At 35.3% G+C, this 17,801-nt stretch overlaps 3 protein-coding genes across 7 annotated transcripts; 1 reads left to right on the forward strand and 2 right to left on the reverse strand.

Annotated features, from left to right (window-relative positions):
- Positions 1 to 839: 839 nt before the first annotated feature.
- On the forward strand, positions 840 to 10,856 carry LOC122318435 (probable protein phosphatase 2C 5). Of its 2 annotated transcripts, XR_006244827.1 has the most exons (9): positions 840 to 1,033; positions 1,725 to 1,978; positions 2,321 to 2,492; positions 2,587 to 2,804; positions 2,942 to 3,049; positions 3,136 to 3,261; positions 3,355 to 3,584; positions 3,979 to 4,292; positions 10,828 to 10,856. XR_006244827.1 is itself a non-coding variant. In XM_043135779.1 (8 exons), exons 2-8 carry the CDS (start codon positions 1,769 to 1,771, stop codon positions 4,196 to 4,198), a joined length of 1,284 nt encoding a protein of 427 aa, XP_042991713.1. In that variant the 5' UTR covers positions 840 to 1,033; positions 1,725 to 1,768; the 3' UTR covers positions 4,199 to 4,493. The 2 variants fall into 2 exon arrangements, 1 of the variants encoding a protein (XP_042991713.1); XM_043135779.1 differs by lacking the exon at positions 10,828 to 10,856 and having other exon boundaries at positions 3,979 to 4,493.
- LOC122318437 (wall-associated receptor kinase-like 20) lies at positions 6,039 to 7,099 on the reverse strand. The gene has a single exon (XM_043135785.1). The coding sequence runs from the start codon at positions 6,839 to 6,841 to the stop codon at positions 6,212 to 6,214; it is 630 nt and encodes a 209-aa protein (XP_042991719.1). The 5' UTR covers positions 6,842 to 7,099; the 3' UTR covers positions 6,039 to 6,211.
- Positions 9,903 to 17,124, reverse strand: LOC122318436 (single-stranded DNA-binding protein, mitochondrial-like). 4 transcript variants are annotated; one of them, XM_043135781.1, is made up of 7 exons: positions 16,967 to 17,124; positions 15,976 to 16,160; positions 15,064 to 15,272; positions 14,889 to 14,989; positions 14,348 to 14,407; positions 10,686 to 10,711; positions 9,903 to 10,222 (listed from the first exon to the last, which is right to left on the reverse strand). In XM_043135781.1, exons 1-7 carry the CDS (start codon positions 17,037 to 17,039, stop codon positions 10,199 to 10,201), a joined length of 678 nt encoding a protein of 225 aa, XP_042991715.1. In that variant the 5' UTR covers positions 17,040 to 17,124; the 3' UTR covers positions 9,903 to 10,198. The 4 variants fall into 4 exon arrangements, with proteins under 4 accessions (XP_042991715.1, XP_042991718.1, XP_042991716.1 ...); XM_043135784.1 differs by having other exon boundaries at positions 15,064 to 15,285; XM_043135782.1 differs by having other exon boundaries at positions 15,976 to 16,272; positions 16,967 to 17,063.
- Between the last annotated feature and the right edge of the window lie 677 nt (positions 17,125 to 17,801).

Below are 17,801 nucleotides of genomic sequence, written 5' to 3' on the forward strand. Positions count from 1 at the left end.
CACACTCTCTCTCTCTCTCTCTCTCTCTCTCTCTCAATCTGGATTAAGAAAAATCTTAGTTGGGTTACCGATCTGTTGTCGTATTTCACCACAAAATCTGCTGTCTTAATCTACCTAATTTTGTTTTCCACCACATCCTACCAGAATGACCTTTATAACCTTAACATAAGATGGCCACTTTATATAAAACTATAAGAAATAAGACCTTTACTAACCTATAGATGCTAATCAAGTTTGGGAGTAAAAAATAAGACATTGCTTGTGTTGTGTAACAAGATATTTTTATTTTTTTTTCAATATCATTTAAATAAAAAATATTTTTTAATTTTAAATATTCAACTTTTTTATTTATTAAACTTTCTCTTTTGTTTTCTAAAACTTAATCAAACATCATTTAATTATTATTTATAAATTATTTTATTATTTATATATATTTTACCATATTTTAAAGTTACTTTTAAGTATTGAAGTGATTTAAGATATTCTGTAAATAGTAAAAAATAATAAAAATAAAAAAAATTAAATAATAATAAATAATAATAATAAAAATAAAAGAATATTAAATAATCATATAAAATAATAAATAATAATATAAAATAATAAAATATACTGAAAATACTCCCCCTCTGAATTTGTCCCCGTCTATTGAATAGGAAAAAGAGACCGGGGAAGGGAGTAGGGACTAGACGACGGTCCACGGACTTTTCCGTCATTTCGACAGGTTGGCTTTTCGTAATTTTGTTCCCTTAGTTACTACGAAGATTGGGACATTACTTGGCCCAAAAAGGACGATTAGGACAAAAATGTCATTGTACAAAAAGACTGCCACCGAGAAAAAGGACACACACTCTCTTCTTCTCTCCTTCACTCGGTATGTCTCTTCCGATCAAATCACAGAAAAACCTGTGACTCTCTCTCTCTGGACTTGTTCTGGCTTTGAGCATTCGATCAAGTTTCAAAATGCTGGCCTTGTAGAGGGGTTCTCAGCTCTGTTCAATGTACCTTGCTCTCGACTCGATCTGCATCTAAAACTGTGAGTTCATGACTTTCTTGTTTTCTGGCGAGTTTCCTTTTTTAATATGTTTTTGCACGCTATTCTTGCCGCTTTTAGTTCAACTTCGCTCAATGAATGGGTCTCTTTACTTGATGTATGGCATAAAGAAGAGAGAAGACATTGTGACTGCTTTTTGATGGTTTGATACGTATTAACTCCATTGTTTATGCTTGGTACACATGGTTCGTGCCGAGTTGGTGTGTGAAGAAGTTAGATCAACTAATGGAGATTTGTGAGTTTTATGCGGATCTTCTTTTGGTGCGAGTTCCGATGAATGTGTTTGACTGGTGGATGTTCTGGTATCAATGTTAGAAATGTCATAACTTTGATAGCCTCATCATCATGGGTTCTTTTGTACGTTTTGAGGGCTATTTGATATTTTTTTTACTGTAAGGTGTAATTTATTTTGCTCATTTTTGAGTTTTTACTTTTGGAAATCTAGATTAGTTGCGAATAATTGCCTATATTTTGTTTTCGTTTCGATATGTGAAATTATGCGTGGGAATTTTGATTAACTGGTTAGTTGTAGTTTTATTCGATGCGTAGTTTAAGATATGGTCGTAAATTCCATACGTGTAAGTTTTAGATCATTGGTGAGATATGTGCTAATTTTTATATCTGTGATCTAAGTGGTCCAGCATTCATGTAACTGATTGTTCTGGGTGGTTAGGGTTTTGGCATTCGGGTCTTGGAAATGTCAATATATAAACTAAGATGAGCCAGACAGAAGTGTCAAGGATGAAGCATCCTCTTGTTCCGCTTGCAACTCTGATTGGTCGCGAGCTTAGGAATGAGAAGGTTGAGAAACCTTTTGTTAAGTATGGACAGGCTGCTTTGGCAAAGAAGGGAGAGGATTACTTCCTGATAAAACCTGATTGTCAGCGGATTCCAGGAAATCAGTCGACATCATTCTCTGTCTTTGCGGTAATAATTCCTTCCCATGTATATATTAACACGGAAACATTACATGACCTCCTGTAAATGATAATTATAAAATATATACCCCGAGGAAAAAAAAAAAAAAAAAATTTAGTCCCAACCAATGCATCCTTTGCCATTTATTTACTTCTAAAAAAAAAAAAAAAACTCAATTTCAGGACCAAATCTTTAGTTGGATAGAGGTTTTGGCTCTTAACTTTCTCGACCGTGGCAAATTTGAATTTGACATAAATTTCTTATATTTTCCATCCTTCTCTCGGTGCCAGAATGGAGCGTCAATATAATTCCTTTATGGTTATAATACCCACTGGAATTCTTACTTGGCAGATTTTTGATGGGCATAATGGTATATCAGCTGCCATCTTTGTAAAGGAAAATTTACTTGGAAATGTTTTGAGTGCGATTCCTCTAGGAATCAGCAGGGAAGAGTGGCTTCAAGCTCTTCCTCGGGCATTAGTCGCAGGTTTCGTGAAAACTGACATAGAGTTTCAGCAGAAAGGTAGTAACCAATTTTTTTATTATTAAATTGATATATTTTTCGTTTTGTGAATGTTCTTTTGTTCTTACATTTAACATTTGGATATTAATGACAGGAGAGACTTCTGGGACAACGGTGACATTTGTTGTGATTGATGGTTGGACAATCACTGTTGCATCTGTGGGGGATTCACGATGCATATTGGACACCCAAGGAGGTGTGGTTTCTCTCTTGACTGTTGATCACAGGCTGGAAGAGAATGAAGAAGAGAGAGAACGTGTCACTGCTAGTGGGGGTGAAGTAGGAAGGCTCAATATATTTGGAGGAAATGAGGTATAATTTGACTATCATTTTGACTTATCAGAAAAAATGACTATTATTTCAGCATGCGACTCACGGTTGCTAGATGATTTTATGCATTATGTACTACTCTCCTATTGTATTGGTTTCAATCTGTATATGATTCATAGGTTGGCCCCCTTCGCTGCTGGCCTGGTGGATTATGCCTTTCTAGGTCAATTGGTGATACAGATGTCGGAGAGTTCATTGTCCCAATACCACATGTTAAGCAAGTGAAGGTGAGGGTGTTATGTCTTATTGGTGACTATATTTGCATTTTTGGTAATTTATTTAGAAGTTGAACTTTTTTTTCCTGGTTGTTTAGCTTTCAAATGCTGGAGGAAGACTTATAATTGCTTCTGATGGTATCTGGGATGCTTTATCTTCTGATATGGCTGCCAAGTCTTGTAGGGGTCTACCTGCAGAGCTAGGTGCAAAGCTGGTCGTGAAGGTGATGTCTAGAATAGGATTCTCCTCTCAAAATCCTAGGTGACAATTAAATTAATCTGTGTGGCTTAATGATTTTTCTTGTTCCATAATTTAGGAGGCTCTGAGGACGAGGGGCCTGAAGGATGATACAACCTGCCTTGTTGTTGATATAATCCCATGTGACCGTCCTGTTCTACCACTAACACCAAGGAAGAAACAGAATATGCTCAGTTCAATATTTGTGAAGAAATATCAGAATTCTATGAGCAAATCAACAAATAAGCTTTCTGATATTGGGGTTGTGGAGGAGTTGTTTGAAGAGGGTTCTGCAATGCTTGCAGAAAGGTAAATTTGATTGTGTTCCTCATTTACTTGGCATACTCGCATCATGATTATATAACTCAGTTATATGCAACAGTTAATAGGGCAGGATGTTGAATCATCTTATGGACTGCTGCTGTTCCAAATATCAAGGTTTTTTTAAATCTGGAATTAGTTGAGTAAATGCCTAGATGCATTCTCCCACACTATAACTGATTGATGCCTGAGAACTTGACTTAATAGACATCAGATGCCAAATTAAGACCAAATTATTTCTGTCTACTTGTTCAGTACCATTGATTACCATATCCATTACTTTAACAATGTGTCTGTCTGATCAAAAACAGTAATTGGGGGGCCTCAGGTTTTGCCATTTTGACATAGTTCTTAGTTTCGTCTCTTCTCAATGGAAATGCAGGCTGGGTAAGGATTTTCCTCCGAACACAAACTCTGGGCTTTTCCGGTGTGCAGTCTGCCAAGTTGATCAACCCCTTGTTGATGGATTATCGGTAAATTCAGGGCCCTTCTTCTCACCAGCTTCAAAAGCATGGGAAGGCTCCTTCCTCTGTGCTAACTGTCGGAAGAAGAAAGATGCCATGGAAGGAAAAAGGCCAAGCCAACCCACAGTGACCTTATAGTAGTTTTCTCTTTTATATCGGTACATATAGAGATTTTTTCTGGCGGTGTGAGCATGCTTGGTTTTTAAGAAATGAGAGAGAGAGAGAGAGAGAGTTTTGGAGATTTCTAAACGATTGTGCCAATTCTGTCTGCTCGGCTGTTGGACTGACTGACAGAGAACAAACATGTTACCTATTGGTTATATTGTGATATTGTAATAGTGATTACTGACAGCTTGAATTTGCAAGTAAATGAAGGTTGCCTAATGAGAAGTTATGAACGCAGCAGTTTTTTCTGCATGTCGTTAGAAAGTCATTGCAGATGTCTTTTACTTTTTGTTTGCTTTCTGAACGATATTTTATCAGAATGCTACCTACACTTACATAAAGGAATGCGGCGGTTTCGGAAAGTTTTTGCTGCTCTTTACAAGGAAGGACAGTCTTGGTGCACCATTTTTCTGAGTAATAATTGAGAAACAGCAACAGATTTGCTACGGTAATACTTCCTGGTTGCTACGGCAGTCTTTATTCTATTTTTAGAAATGAGATTTGCGATATAAGTATTATGCAATCTTTCTAAAAAAAATGAATAAATATAGGACCTAGATAAAAAAAAATAATAATAATTATTTAATAGTAGATCTTACTCTTTTTAAAAAAAATTATACAGTATTTACATACTTTACGACTATATGAAATTTGGAAGATTGAAAAATATGCTTCACCCTCTTGACACAAAGCCTAAGTATGTTTTGTGCAAGTCCAAAGGTGGGAAAATAAATCCCAAACAAAAACTACAAACAATATAAAAGTTGGGCGGAAAACCTAATGCAAGTTAATATATTCCAACGCTCTACCAGGAACTGAAGTTAATTTACATGCATCACTATTATGCTCATCCCATTCCCATTCAACTTTTAGCCCAACTATCAAGCTTTGAAGATGGCAAACTTCTAAAGTGGCCCAAAGAGTTTGATATATTTGTTATGTAATTATACTCACTTCATTTTGATCTATAGCGGAAAGTTGAAAGTCTATAGTTGTTTATTTTGGTTTATTTTGCACCTTGGTTTTGAACTTCTCGATTGTTTATTGTAATCATCAAGATGTTTCTGTTTGTTATCATGGTTTTCTTTTATCGTGAGTTCTTTAAAAAACTAAAATAAAATTACAGATTAAATATTAGAGGCGAAGAAGATTGTTGGCCTTGGTGTTTGATACTTTAATCTTGAAATAAGTCCTTTAATCTTGAAATAAGACCCAAAACCCCAAAGAGAATGACTCCATGTACTGCCTATTTCGTTGACATGGTTTTCATTAGCCTATGCTTCTATAAAATCGAGTGGCCCTGCGCATCGGCGTAGGTATTTTGCAAATGAAAGACTTTTCTAAATGAAAATTTAGCTTTAAAAAAAGTGATTGGTATTTGATGTTGTCAAAGGGCAATAGTTATGGTGTGTCTTTCAAATGAGAGCAGAGATGAAGACTAGGCAGGTTTCTGGAGCAGTGAAGAAGAGCTCAAGGAGAAGGACAAGGACTGCCTCCTATTGTGACCTATAGTTTAAGAACAAGAGAAAACTACATCATGTTGTATAAACCCATAGAACCAATAATGAATCTTAAGCAGATTGAGAAAAAATAGGCAAAAAATATTGGGAGTGACTTAAACCTCGCCATTTTTTGCAGGACTTGGACTGATTTAGCATACCTAACCCCATGTTGATTATTTATATAATCTTGTAATGGAAATTACATGAAAAATGATGAGTTATTCAATTAACTACCAACATGTAAAAGCAAAGAAGAGCAGTGGAAACAATACAGATTTGCAAAGAGCGAAACATAGATACTTGGGTTTTTTATTCCAGTTTCCAACACATGATGTTCCGGTTCGATGTGGCTTGTAACCAATCATAATACACCAAAAACTATGGATAACTGGCCCACATCTACCATAAAAGCAACAAATTATAAAGTAACCAAAATGCTGTTAATTTTTCAGGCAAATGACAACCATTTGCCACTAAATTCAACTCAGTTGGGGGGCACCCATTGCAGCTCAATTCCGTAGTTCCAAGAATCAAAAGAAGCTCCAGGCTTCATATCCACCACAGACGTATAAGCAGAGCACCCTCCAGCCCTGACCCGAATCATGTGTGAGGCCATGGAAAAATCTTTCAAGTAATGGCAGCAAAGGGTGTTTCTACACCCACTTCCCTCCTCCACCTCCTCCTCAAACTGCCTACAAAAGCTGTTTGTGGAACAATTCAGAGGGGACCTAAGCAGGGCTTCAGTGCAATTCAGCAGCATGACAGTGTTGTGAGTAGAGATGTTGAAGGGCAAGTTCTCATCAAGTCTTAAGCCTTCCGAAGTGAAATCAGAGGAATAGCACGTGTTTTTCTGTATTGAGGGTGGGCTTATAATGAGCTTATAAAAACTTGGATTAATGCTGAGGACCTTGTAGTAAAACCCTCCTGCTGACAAGAACTCGAGAACGCCATTGTTGCAGTAGACTTTATACCTCGAGTCTCCACAGCTTTCATCAGTGCTAAGTGGGTATGGAACTTCAATGCTTCCACATTTAGGGCAAGCATTGTATGCAGACACAAGGGTTACAAAAAGGAGCACCAGAAACATCAGAACCATCCTCACTGACATGCTCATTTTTTGAGGACTAGGGGGAAGACCGGTTGGATATTGCAAGAAATGCAGAGAGCAAGGCGTCTGTATATAGCAACTGATCACAGAAGCTGGTTCTAATTATTAGTACGATCTTGGGACTGTTGAAATATAATAATATCTGCAGAATATGTGGAAAACCATAAATTTGGAAATCCCATCAAAGTGGAAGCTCTTCAGTGCATTATCATCGAAGCAATGACAAGAAGCGTGCTTTGTTTCGGCTTTATTCGAGAGATTAAAGAGCCACCACTGTACTCCCCACTTGTAGATATGATAAAATAATTACCAAGTTTTATTTCTTGTGAAGCTATACAGTTTTTTTAAGCTGGTCTACTCATCACCATACATACCAACCCGTACAACCTTAAAGTGAATAAGGTTTAATGCTCCCTGTCATTACCATAGGGTTCAAGTAAAATCAACCCTCTGCGTGTCATAAAAACGCTTAAGATTATGATCAATACCCCTTAAAGTCACTGCAAAATGAACAATGCAGAAAAAAGAGTAAGCCAGGATATCAAATGGAAGTCTAACTGTCTTCATCACAAACTTATGCATACGGGTGAACCAGTTCAAAAATGCTCTGGCAAAAGGGGACTAAGAAAGCTGGTCAATCAGTCTCCACCAAGGACTTCAATAGACTTCATTTTTCTGAAAACCAGAAATTTTAGAAACGGTGTAAATGTACCATATCTTTTATCTAGTTAAACTTCGGACTCAGATAGCGCGTCCATATCACATTTCTGGATAAATAATCAATTTTTTACCGACAGGACGTGACCCTATAGATTATTTCCACCCCAAGTGTTCTAAGTTCAGATCTGGAGAGATCCTTCATCCTTTGTTATGGGTCCTGCTTATGGTTCTCTAATGATAAATTGAAGCCAACAGTACTACGTGTAGGGGACCATGAGAATTAAAATAAAATTATCCAGCAATCCCACTTTCCTTGAATAGAGTTTTTAGCTGCCACCTGCCCAATGGAGGGCTCCCCATTTCCTGAAGTGGTCTGTGTAGTTTAATGCCGCGGCATCAGATCAATGTCATTTGGCCATTAGCGTGTAGATATAGACATGTTTCTGGTTTAGTTGCAATTTATATATAGTGCATGTTGACAACCAATATATATAATCAGAGAAAGGCACCGCCTTTTACAACAAATCAACAGGGATCGTTGACAGAAAAAGCTTCTGCAGACCGATGGGAATAAAAAATGCTTTGCAAGAGCAAAGATGGTAGAGGAGAGCTATACTACATTTCTTCTTTTCTGTGCTGGAAATAGCTAGACTACACTACACGTTTGCAAATTTTATGTACTCTGAAGCGGAAGTTTGAAAAAAACAGAGAACACCATGCACCACCATGATAGTTTTGATTAAAATGGTAAGTAGACCTGATGGGAGGGAGACTGTATTATATACTAAAAGGTATAGAAATGAGTAACCATTATAGGTTCTTTGAGGCTCAATCCGGCCATGTACATCACTACTGGAAGGTTTTGAAACTGTGAATCATGGAGCATATATTCTTTCAACGTAGTTGTTTTTAGTGTGTGTATATGCTTCATGTCTGCCACTAAAATCAATGTAATTCTCCTGTGATCAAGTAGAGACAAGGGGTTTAAAATGTTAACTCACATGTACATTAATGCATCCAGATTCCTTTTTCAAGCTGTAAGTTCCAATCTATATCTCAAAATTACAAATTTCAGCCCAGGTACAACCTCACCAAATGCCTTGTCATTGTCTCCCTTTCTTTTGAATAAGGGTCTACATGGAAAAGTAAAGAAATGCCTCAAAACTCGCAAAGAATACCTAACAAAATATTAGGAGTAGAGAATTACATTGCTTCTTTGAATCCTCAGGGGTTCCTTTGAGGCAATATCAAAACATCTGAGCATTAGTAGTGAAATAGCTTTTTTCTTTTTTCTTTTTTTAAATCTAAAATCTGGTTAAAAAGTTCATACTTTTTTGGTTTGTTTAAAAGCACCTTATAATTAACAAACTTTCTAAATCTATCTCTATTCCATCTAAATCTATCTCTATTCCATTTAAATATATTTATAGTCATTCTTCTTTTATATGTATTTTTGTGATAGTTGGAATGTTTATTCTTAAACTAGTCATATAAAAACTTGGAATAAAAAATAAAAAAATTTGCCTACTTTCCATACATCTTGCTAGAAAAAGTTGGTATACTGCACCACCGCCCGATCTGGTTTTCATTTTAATAAATATTTCCATTTCCAATCAAGTATTACACATTAAAAAAAAATAAAAATGTATGATAATGTCCCTACGTAATACATGGTTTGTTGGCCATAAGAAGTTCTAGTTTTTCTTAAATAAGTTGTCGTTATGTTTGTTCCATATAGCAGATTGGAGCTTGTTAGGTGTACAATAAAGTAATAGAAAGAAGAATGGCCAGGCAAGTTTACCAACCATGTTTGGCCAAGAAAATTAGTGTACATTAACCATGTTTGGAAATATTTGAGAATTTGTTTGAGATTAGGTTTTGAAAAATGAGAGGGAAAAGTTTGAATAAAAATCTTTTATAAAATGAGTATTGTATTGGAGTTTTTAAAAGTAGATAGATAAATTTGAAAATTTATTTGAGTATAATTTTTTAAAAATTATTTTTCATTTTAGAGTGTGTAAAAATTGTATTGATTTTTGTGTTTGAGTATTAATTAGACAATTATTAGATGAAAAGTTGGAAACTTGAAATAGAAAAATCTTTTAAGTTTGAGTAATATTTAGATCAAATGAAGTTACAAGAAAGAAAAATGATGGGGGCAATCGGCCTCGGGACCCGGCACGACATCGTGTTCGACGTGGCATTATTAGAAACGACACCGTTTTTGTTTTTCATCAAATCCAAGCGTCTTCATCTGAGTCGTGGCATGATAACTGCAAGTACTTTTTTATTTCTTTGAACAAGAGACAAATGTCACCTATCTATGAGTGACCCCTCACAATTTTATTAAAAAAACCTCCCCACTTATGGGGAAAGAATACCGTGGTAACAAGAAAACAACAAGAGATACTCAAACAGTCTCCACTAATATCTAACATAAAGAATACTCAAACCGTGGTAACTGCAAGTACTAAAATCCAAACAGCCCTCTTTGAAGTTCATCCAAACTGTATGATGACTCGGTTTTTATTATTTTAGGAGCTACAAAAACGATTTCGTTTGGCACCACCTCGTAGAGAACGATTTCATATGCCAAGTGCATGGCAAAGAGTACGTTCTCAAAGAGTCTGAGGTCCTCGAAACCTGTTTGAATCTTACAGTTCACGAAACAGCATCATCGCATTCCCTTCTATTTCACTGCTTTTATTTCATCCATTTGTTTTCGTTCTGATTTTCAACAAATGAAGCAATCGAGTTAACAGATAATCGACAAAACTCAGCAAAGCTAATCACTTTTGAGCCACATTGTAGCCTTTTTTTTTTTCCAACCACATGCACACGAAGCTGACGAACGCACGAGATCTACTAATTGTTTTCTCAAATCTCATATTTGAAGTGTGTGATTTTCCTATGTTTTTTTAGCAACCAAGCAAACTGTTACTAACTATTGTAGACTATTGCATGATTTTCCTCTACTTTCTCGGCAACCAAACAGGCTGTTACGAACTGTTTTTAGATTTTCCTCTGTTTTCTTGGCAATCAAACAGGCTTATAGACTATTTCATTTCTCAACTGTCAAGGTTTTTGCACCAGGGCTTCGACCTTTTGTCTTTGTTTTGGTGTTTTCATTTTTTTTTTAATAATAATATCAACTAACGTGACAATATGATGCAGCAGGGCCAGGGGTTACCTTATGCAGTTGTCCATAGCATTTCACTACAAGAAAAGTTAAGAAATGTTAAAAGAATTTGAAAATACTAACCAAGAAAATTAATGAATGAGAAAAATCAAGGGCAGCGTTAAAATAAAGAAGAAAGCGTTTAGACAATTGAAGAGAGAGAGAGAGAGAGAGAGAGAGTTGCAATTATTATTATTATTTTTTAAATGGAAAGTAGGTATTGGGTTTTAAACCCAAACCTGGACCGGATAGGCCTGTGTTTAATCTGAGTCGGATAAAAATCTAGCCTTAATGAACAGTATTAATACTTTTTGATGAATAAGGCCTAAAAATCCCTAAAACATTGGTTAGCTCACCAAATGATATTTTTCATGACTACTAGCTAAGATTTGTGTAAAAATCCTTGAAAGATTGCTAGTTGACCAATAATGCTCTTATATATTCTAAAAGATCCATCAAATGTGTTTTGTTGATCTTCCTGGTTTTTGAAATAATTTTATAACTCATTTCTAAAGAATTTAAAAGGGTTTTTTTTTTTTTGGTTAATAAGAATTTTATTACCAAGCATAGGCACAACCTAAGTACACAGTAAGTATATAAAGAAAATACCTACTATACATTAGAAAGTAGGAAACTACCTTAGAAATAGATTCAATACATTATCATAATTCCTTACATAGATCCTAGCCCACAAACTCAAAGAAAAGAAAGAAAAAATAGCGAAAATCTTTAAAAGAATACTATTTATCTTCAAAGCATTTTCCATTTCTTTCCAGCCATACACACCACATTAGACACAAGGGAATCATTCTCAATCTGGCAGCAACACTTTTCCTTGCCTCAAAACCACACCAACATGCAAGGAGATCCTCCACCATAAGTGATTCTTTGATGTAATTATGGATGTTCCTTTGCCATAAGTGAGGGTTTACTAATAAAATTAGAGATGAGCCACTATTGAACATGTGGTCCCAACTCTTTCATAAAATAAAAAAATAAATAAAAACATGTAAGGAGATCCACAACTTCCTTGGGCATCACCCAATATAACCCTATCCGACCAAGAACCTCATCCCACAAGATTTTGCCACGTCACAATGTAAAAATATATAATTAACAGATTCGGCATCTTTCTTACACATGACACACCAATCAACTAAACACCAACCATGTTTTCTAAGGTTATCTGTGGTCAATACTTTCCCAAGAGCAACCACCCAACCAAAGAACGCCACCTTAGAAGGTACTTTCACCCTCCAAATGCTTTTTCAGGTGAAAACACAGCCAAAATGACAATTAAGCACCTTATAAAAAGAACTGACTGAAAACCTGAAATTTTCAGCATGATTCGACAAAAGCATGTCCTCTCTTCCCTACATCACTTTAGAATTATAACTTCTTCCCAGAAAATTTAAAACAACATTCACTCTCCAGTCATTCACATCTCTAATAAAGTCATCTTCCCTGCATCACTTTAGAATTATAACTTCTTCCTAGAAAATTTGAAACAACATTCACTCCCCAGTCATTCACATCTCTAATAAAGTCCACATTTCAAAGAATATTATTATTCGTGCATCAAAGATAATCAACCACAACAGCATTTTGATTCCTTGATGGAAAATCTAATTTTAAAGCTGATTTCCCACACCAAATGTCATGCCAAAAAGAGAATCCTCCTCCCTTCCCCCACTTTAAATTTAATATGTTTAGAAAACTCCCCCCATCCTCTTCTAACGCCCTTCCATAAACTCACCCCCTATGCTCCTCTAACATCATTAGTACACAAATCCCCCCATCTACTCACATATTTAGCAGCAACAACATTCTTCCATAAAGCATTTCTTTCTTCGGAATATCTCCAAAGCCATTTTTCAAAAAGTGCTTTATTAAACAACCTCAAATTTCTCACCCCCAAACCACCACAAGAAACCGGTTGACACACCTTATTCCAACTAACCAAATGAAACTTCTTTTCCTCTCCTATACCTTCCCATAAGAAATCACGATAAATTTTCTTAATTATCCTAGCAACCCCAGCCGGCAAAGGGAAAAGTGAAAGAAAATATGTCGAAAGAGTAGACAACGTACTCTTTATCAAAGTAATTCTTCCCCGTTTAGAAAAATATATCTTTTTCCATCCAGCCAACCTTCTCTCAATTCTCTCAATAACCTCATCCAAAATCAAAACCGATTTGTGAGGAGACCCAAGGAAAGACCCAGATACGAATTTAAAGGTTAAAACAATAAAAATTTAAAATTGTTCACCCTATCTCCCACCCTTCTGTTGGTTCTTCCAATATAAGTGGGGAAGGTTAAAAAGCAAAGAACAAAATCATTGTTCAAGAATGATTACAAAAAGGGCCATTTTACAAGTGTCTCCCTTTCTTCTGGCTCTTGTACAGTTGTACTTTCCAAGAAAAGCCATCAAGAATGTGGCTGATGAACTAGTAGAGCCTATGGAATACGTCCAATATCGAACAAGCTGGCAAAAGAAGAAATGCCTAAGAATATCTGAGAATCCAAACGCGTGCATGATATCTCAAGTAGAATTGATAATAAATGATTTGACTCCAAATTGAACTGACCAGAATGCACATGATATGTACGCATGTGTGTTTACAGAACGGTGTTTCTTTCAAGTCCACGAGGTTTCTATTAACTTTGAACAAGAATTTACACTCCCATCTTTGTTTACCACTCATAGCAAACAAATGCAATTATCACAAGTCACGACATCACTCAAATATACCAAATTGAAATTTTCAAAAAATGGAACGGCTATGTTACGTTTCAACAATGGTACCCAAAGAAGAGTATGTTTCAGAAGATATAGTGAACATCAATCTCATGGGTTCAAAGCAGATTCCATCACTTGTATTTTTCCGTAAAACATACATTTACAACAACCAACCAACCAACCCCCCTCCCCCGGGGGAGAAAAAAAATAAAAAAAAGAATAAAACCCTTTTTTCTCAAGGGAAGTAAAGGTATAAAATGGTGGCATCCCTAAACAGAGTCTGGTTACAGTCAGGCTAAATAGAGGCAACTGCACGCTTTTTTCAAAAGTGGCACCTGACGCTAGCCTAAAACAACCCTTCTCCTGCCAGAAACAAAGATGAAATGATTAACAGGATGTTTATTTCACAATGTTCTCTTAATTGTTTAAGTTCAACAGTAAATACTAAAGGACTATTTCAAGAATTGAATATTAAGGAAAATGCTAAATATACTTGAGAAAAACTTACAAAAAACTTGTTTTTCCACATGTCAGTTATTGATACGTTGAAAATCATGAAATTTGAATTTCAAAAAAAAAAAAAAAACTAACAAAATGAGTTTTATAAGTAAAAATATAAGTAAAACTGTAAGTACATGTAGCACTACTCAAATATTAAAACCACTAAGGATTGGCTCAAGTGGTAAAGGCCTTGGGCTTAAGGGTATGCTCTCCCCTAGGTCTAAGGTTCAAATCCCCTTGGGTGCAAACAATCTCTAGGGGCTATCGAACTGGGGGATTTTTTCCTTGAATTACCCAAAGTGCACTTGCGGAAAACTCCTTATCAAGGGGCTGTACACCCTTGGGATTAATCGAGACGTTGTTCTTGGACACCCGGTGCCAATAAAAAAAAAAAAAAAAAGAATTGAATATTAAGACAAACAATAAAGCTTACAAAGATCGTCAAAAGAAATACTGCTGAGGCTTTCTCCGGTCTTTAGAAGTCGAATTTTCCCTGCAAGGTTAAGACACAATAAGGATATCCACACTATAGTCTAATACATAGGTCTGGCTTCCACATTGATGAATGCAATTCCATCTATACCAAAGACACGCTTAACGCTTCATAGACACACTTAACACTATCAAAAAGTGAACTTAAGGTTGTTTTTCACCATAATGGTATGGCTGCCTCAACACTTCATACCCATGTGAGACACTGAAACATCTGTGTGTCCTTTCTATATTATCTATCAAACATATTGACCAGTGATGCCCCTCAAAGATTCTACAACATTTGAGGTAAATCAATTCTCTTTATACAACAGCTTCTTTGGAGAGAATAAGATATGGATAAACCAAAGGATAATGGATGCATAAGTATATAAAGGGGCACAAGAGACATCAAATTGCACCGAATATAACTGAGAACAGTAACATCGTCTCTTCTAGAAGACTACTGAGAGAGGGAAAAAATTACATAAAGTATAACATACCATTTTGACGAACACATATCTCTGGGATATTTTTAACTTCACCATTGATGCGGTCATTGTATACTCTCGTTTCAATGTCACCCTCAACATAAACAGAAGAGCTGCATTAAACCTTCCAGCATTAGATAGAGACATCAAATGCTTAACCCAATTTTCCCAAAAGAATGATCCGTACTTTTTAACAAGTTGTTGTACTGCATAAGCTCCAAGGGGTTCGTTATGCACAGCAATTCGATGCCACTGAGCAGGTTTTGACAAGTCTTTTGCTCCTAGAATTCTTTGGTCAAACATACCCCCCGTCCCAACTGTGAAGATGGTTACTGTTCGGCCATTTCTTAGGTTCTTCTGTACAGGGGCTTGCCCAACTTTTCCACAAATAATTGCCTGTATAAAAACACTACAAGATAGGTCAAATTATTCACTGGATAAAGCACACATGAGCAGATGCCAAATCCACTTTCAAGCAAGAGGATTTTTTTTTTTCTTGTGATAATTCAATCACAAGGAAAAGTAAAATAAATATTGAATCTAATGAGACATGTATTTATGGTGTCCTAATAACTCAAATGCATAAAACAAAATTTTCTAGATAAGGGAAATTTCACAATATTCAATGTCTAGCCTTTTCCTAAATTTTCTTAGAAACCAAAAAAAGAAAACAATAAAGACATCTTTTCAATGACCCAGAAAAAACAAAATCATTCTTCATGCCTTATGTATCACTACCAATCAAGTTTAAGAGTGAGACAATCACAAAACCAGTGTGTGGTCACAAACAATGACACACAATGGTAAAAAGAAATAAGTAATTTGATCATCCCATGGAAGCCCAATATTCATCATAACATCCTTTGAGTCCACGAATAAAATTATTCAATTGTTTTTTGATAAAATTATTCAACAGTTTCCAATATGACATTATAAATTCACTCTTAAAACAGTAAGTAAAATGCCATAGAGCCAGTCAATTTCCAAAAAAGTACATTATATTATTCAACTGATTTTTTTTTTTTTTAATAAGTAAGAAAGACACTTTTATTCATCGAATGAAATAGGATTATTCAACTGAAAATTTGAAACCAATTACCTTGTAGACGCCACGAAAACTCGGACCCCTTCTTGGATCCACACCTTCAGCTTGTAGCTCCTCGGCCTTGTTACCAAGAAAGTTATCAAAATCCTCTTCCACATCATTTTTCTTTTGATCATCATTGTCACTATCGAATGGCATAGTTGAGTACCACGACTTTGAGCTTCTTTGAACACGAACCACTAAAACCATAGAAAAAATCAGTATACAATGTCCACCTTTTTCGCTCATCGTTGTCACAATCAACTGACATAGTTGAGTAACCTGGATCTGAGCTTCATTGCACACCAACAGCTAAAACCATAGAAAAAATCAGTATACAAATACAATGTCCTCCCAACATGCCCATCTCCAATTATCACTTCATTACCCATTGATCTTAGTAAAATTACTAAATAAATAAAAAGCCCCGAAATACCATGAAGTACTTTATGCCTTGTGAAAAATCCTCTAAGAACAAAGATGATGACCATGCCCAATACTACAAAAGAAGTAACCCAAAAAGAAAATTGAACTAACCCAGAAAGAAAACGTAGTTAAAATTACGTCAATTCCAAATTTTAGCCGGCTAATTAACAAGAAAATCCATCCAAGTCGACATAGTTTTCAAAAACAAGTTCACATAACATTTTCGAAACACACGTTTTGAACATGTTATGTGAAATTGTTTGGAATAAAAACAAAAATAAAAAGACATAGTACTCAACAATATCTAAGCTTGGATAGCTGCTCATAACAGCTACCAGTTCTCCAACCTATTAGAATTCTTTTTCTTTTTTAGTTAAAACCTATTAGAATTCCAGGATTATTCATCTTTTTTTTTTTTCTTTTTTAATCTAGTTTGGTGTATCATTTACACAGTCCGGTGTACATGAAACCAAAAAATGAATAAAACAAAAACCATAAACAAGTTTTCGTATCTACAATATACAAACAAACACCGATATACAAATGAGCTTTAAGAGAGAGAGAGAGAGAGAGAGAGAACCGAGAGAAGAAGAGGGTGTGGTAGAATTAGAGAGTCTCATAATCTTGGCGAATCGCACGGCGAGTGAACTCATTTCAGCAACGAAGAGCTCAGTGAGAAGCGTAAGAGTACAGGAGAAAGTATAACGAGAGGGGAGAAAGGAGGGTTTTAGAGGAGTAAGGGGCGCGTGTCCGGGTCATGGATGGCCCGTTCTAGTGTGCTTATGGGCCTGAGATCCAGACGAATCTGGGTTCTGGACCACTCGTATGGATCTAGAACACCACTATAAAGTTTCATCCCTATTTTGGTTTATTGGAATAAAATCATCCCATAAAGTTTTTTTAAAAAGTGACAAATATATATTTTGTTCATAAAGATGGTAGAATCCGGCTCCGTTTGGATAGTAAAAGTATTTTATTTCATTTTCTTATTACAATTTTTTTAAATTTTTATACAAAATATAATAAATAATTAAACTTTTTCAAATCTCAAAATAATAATAATATTAAAAAATAATATTCTAACAATATTTTATTCAACTTTCATTTCATCTCAACTTACTATCCAAACAGAACCTAAGCTATTCTTGAACCTAACCCATGAATATTGAATAACTTGTCCTCTCTTTTTTTCTTTTTTTCTTTTTTTCTAATGGAAATTTGTCTAGTCATTCTAGTCCTAAACAGTACAAAGAAGAGAAATGTTATATAGTATTACAAATTTAGGTTTTATACATTTTGCATAAAATAAAATAAAAACTCATGTATCTCCAATTTTATCAATTTATTTCCTAGATTTGATCACTATCATCAATGACCTTCTTGCATTTAAATTCACTACCAACAAATTTTTCTAA

This window comes from Carya illinoinensis, chromosome 8, assembly GCF_018687715.1.
Source record: "Carya illinoinensis cultivar Pawnee chromosome 8, C.illinoinensisPawnee_v1, whole genome shotgun sequence".
Taxonomy (NCBI): domain Eukaryota; kingdom Viridiplantae; phylum Streptophyta; class Magnoliopsida; order Fagales; family Juglandaceae; genus Carya; species Carya illinoinensis.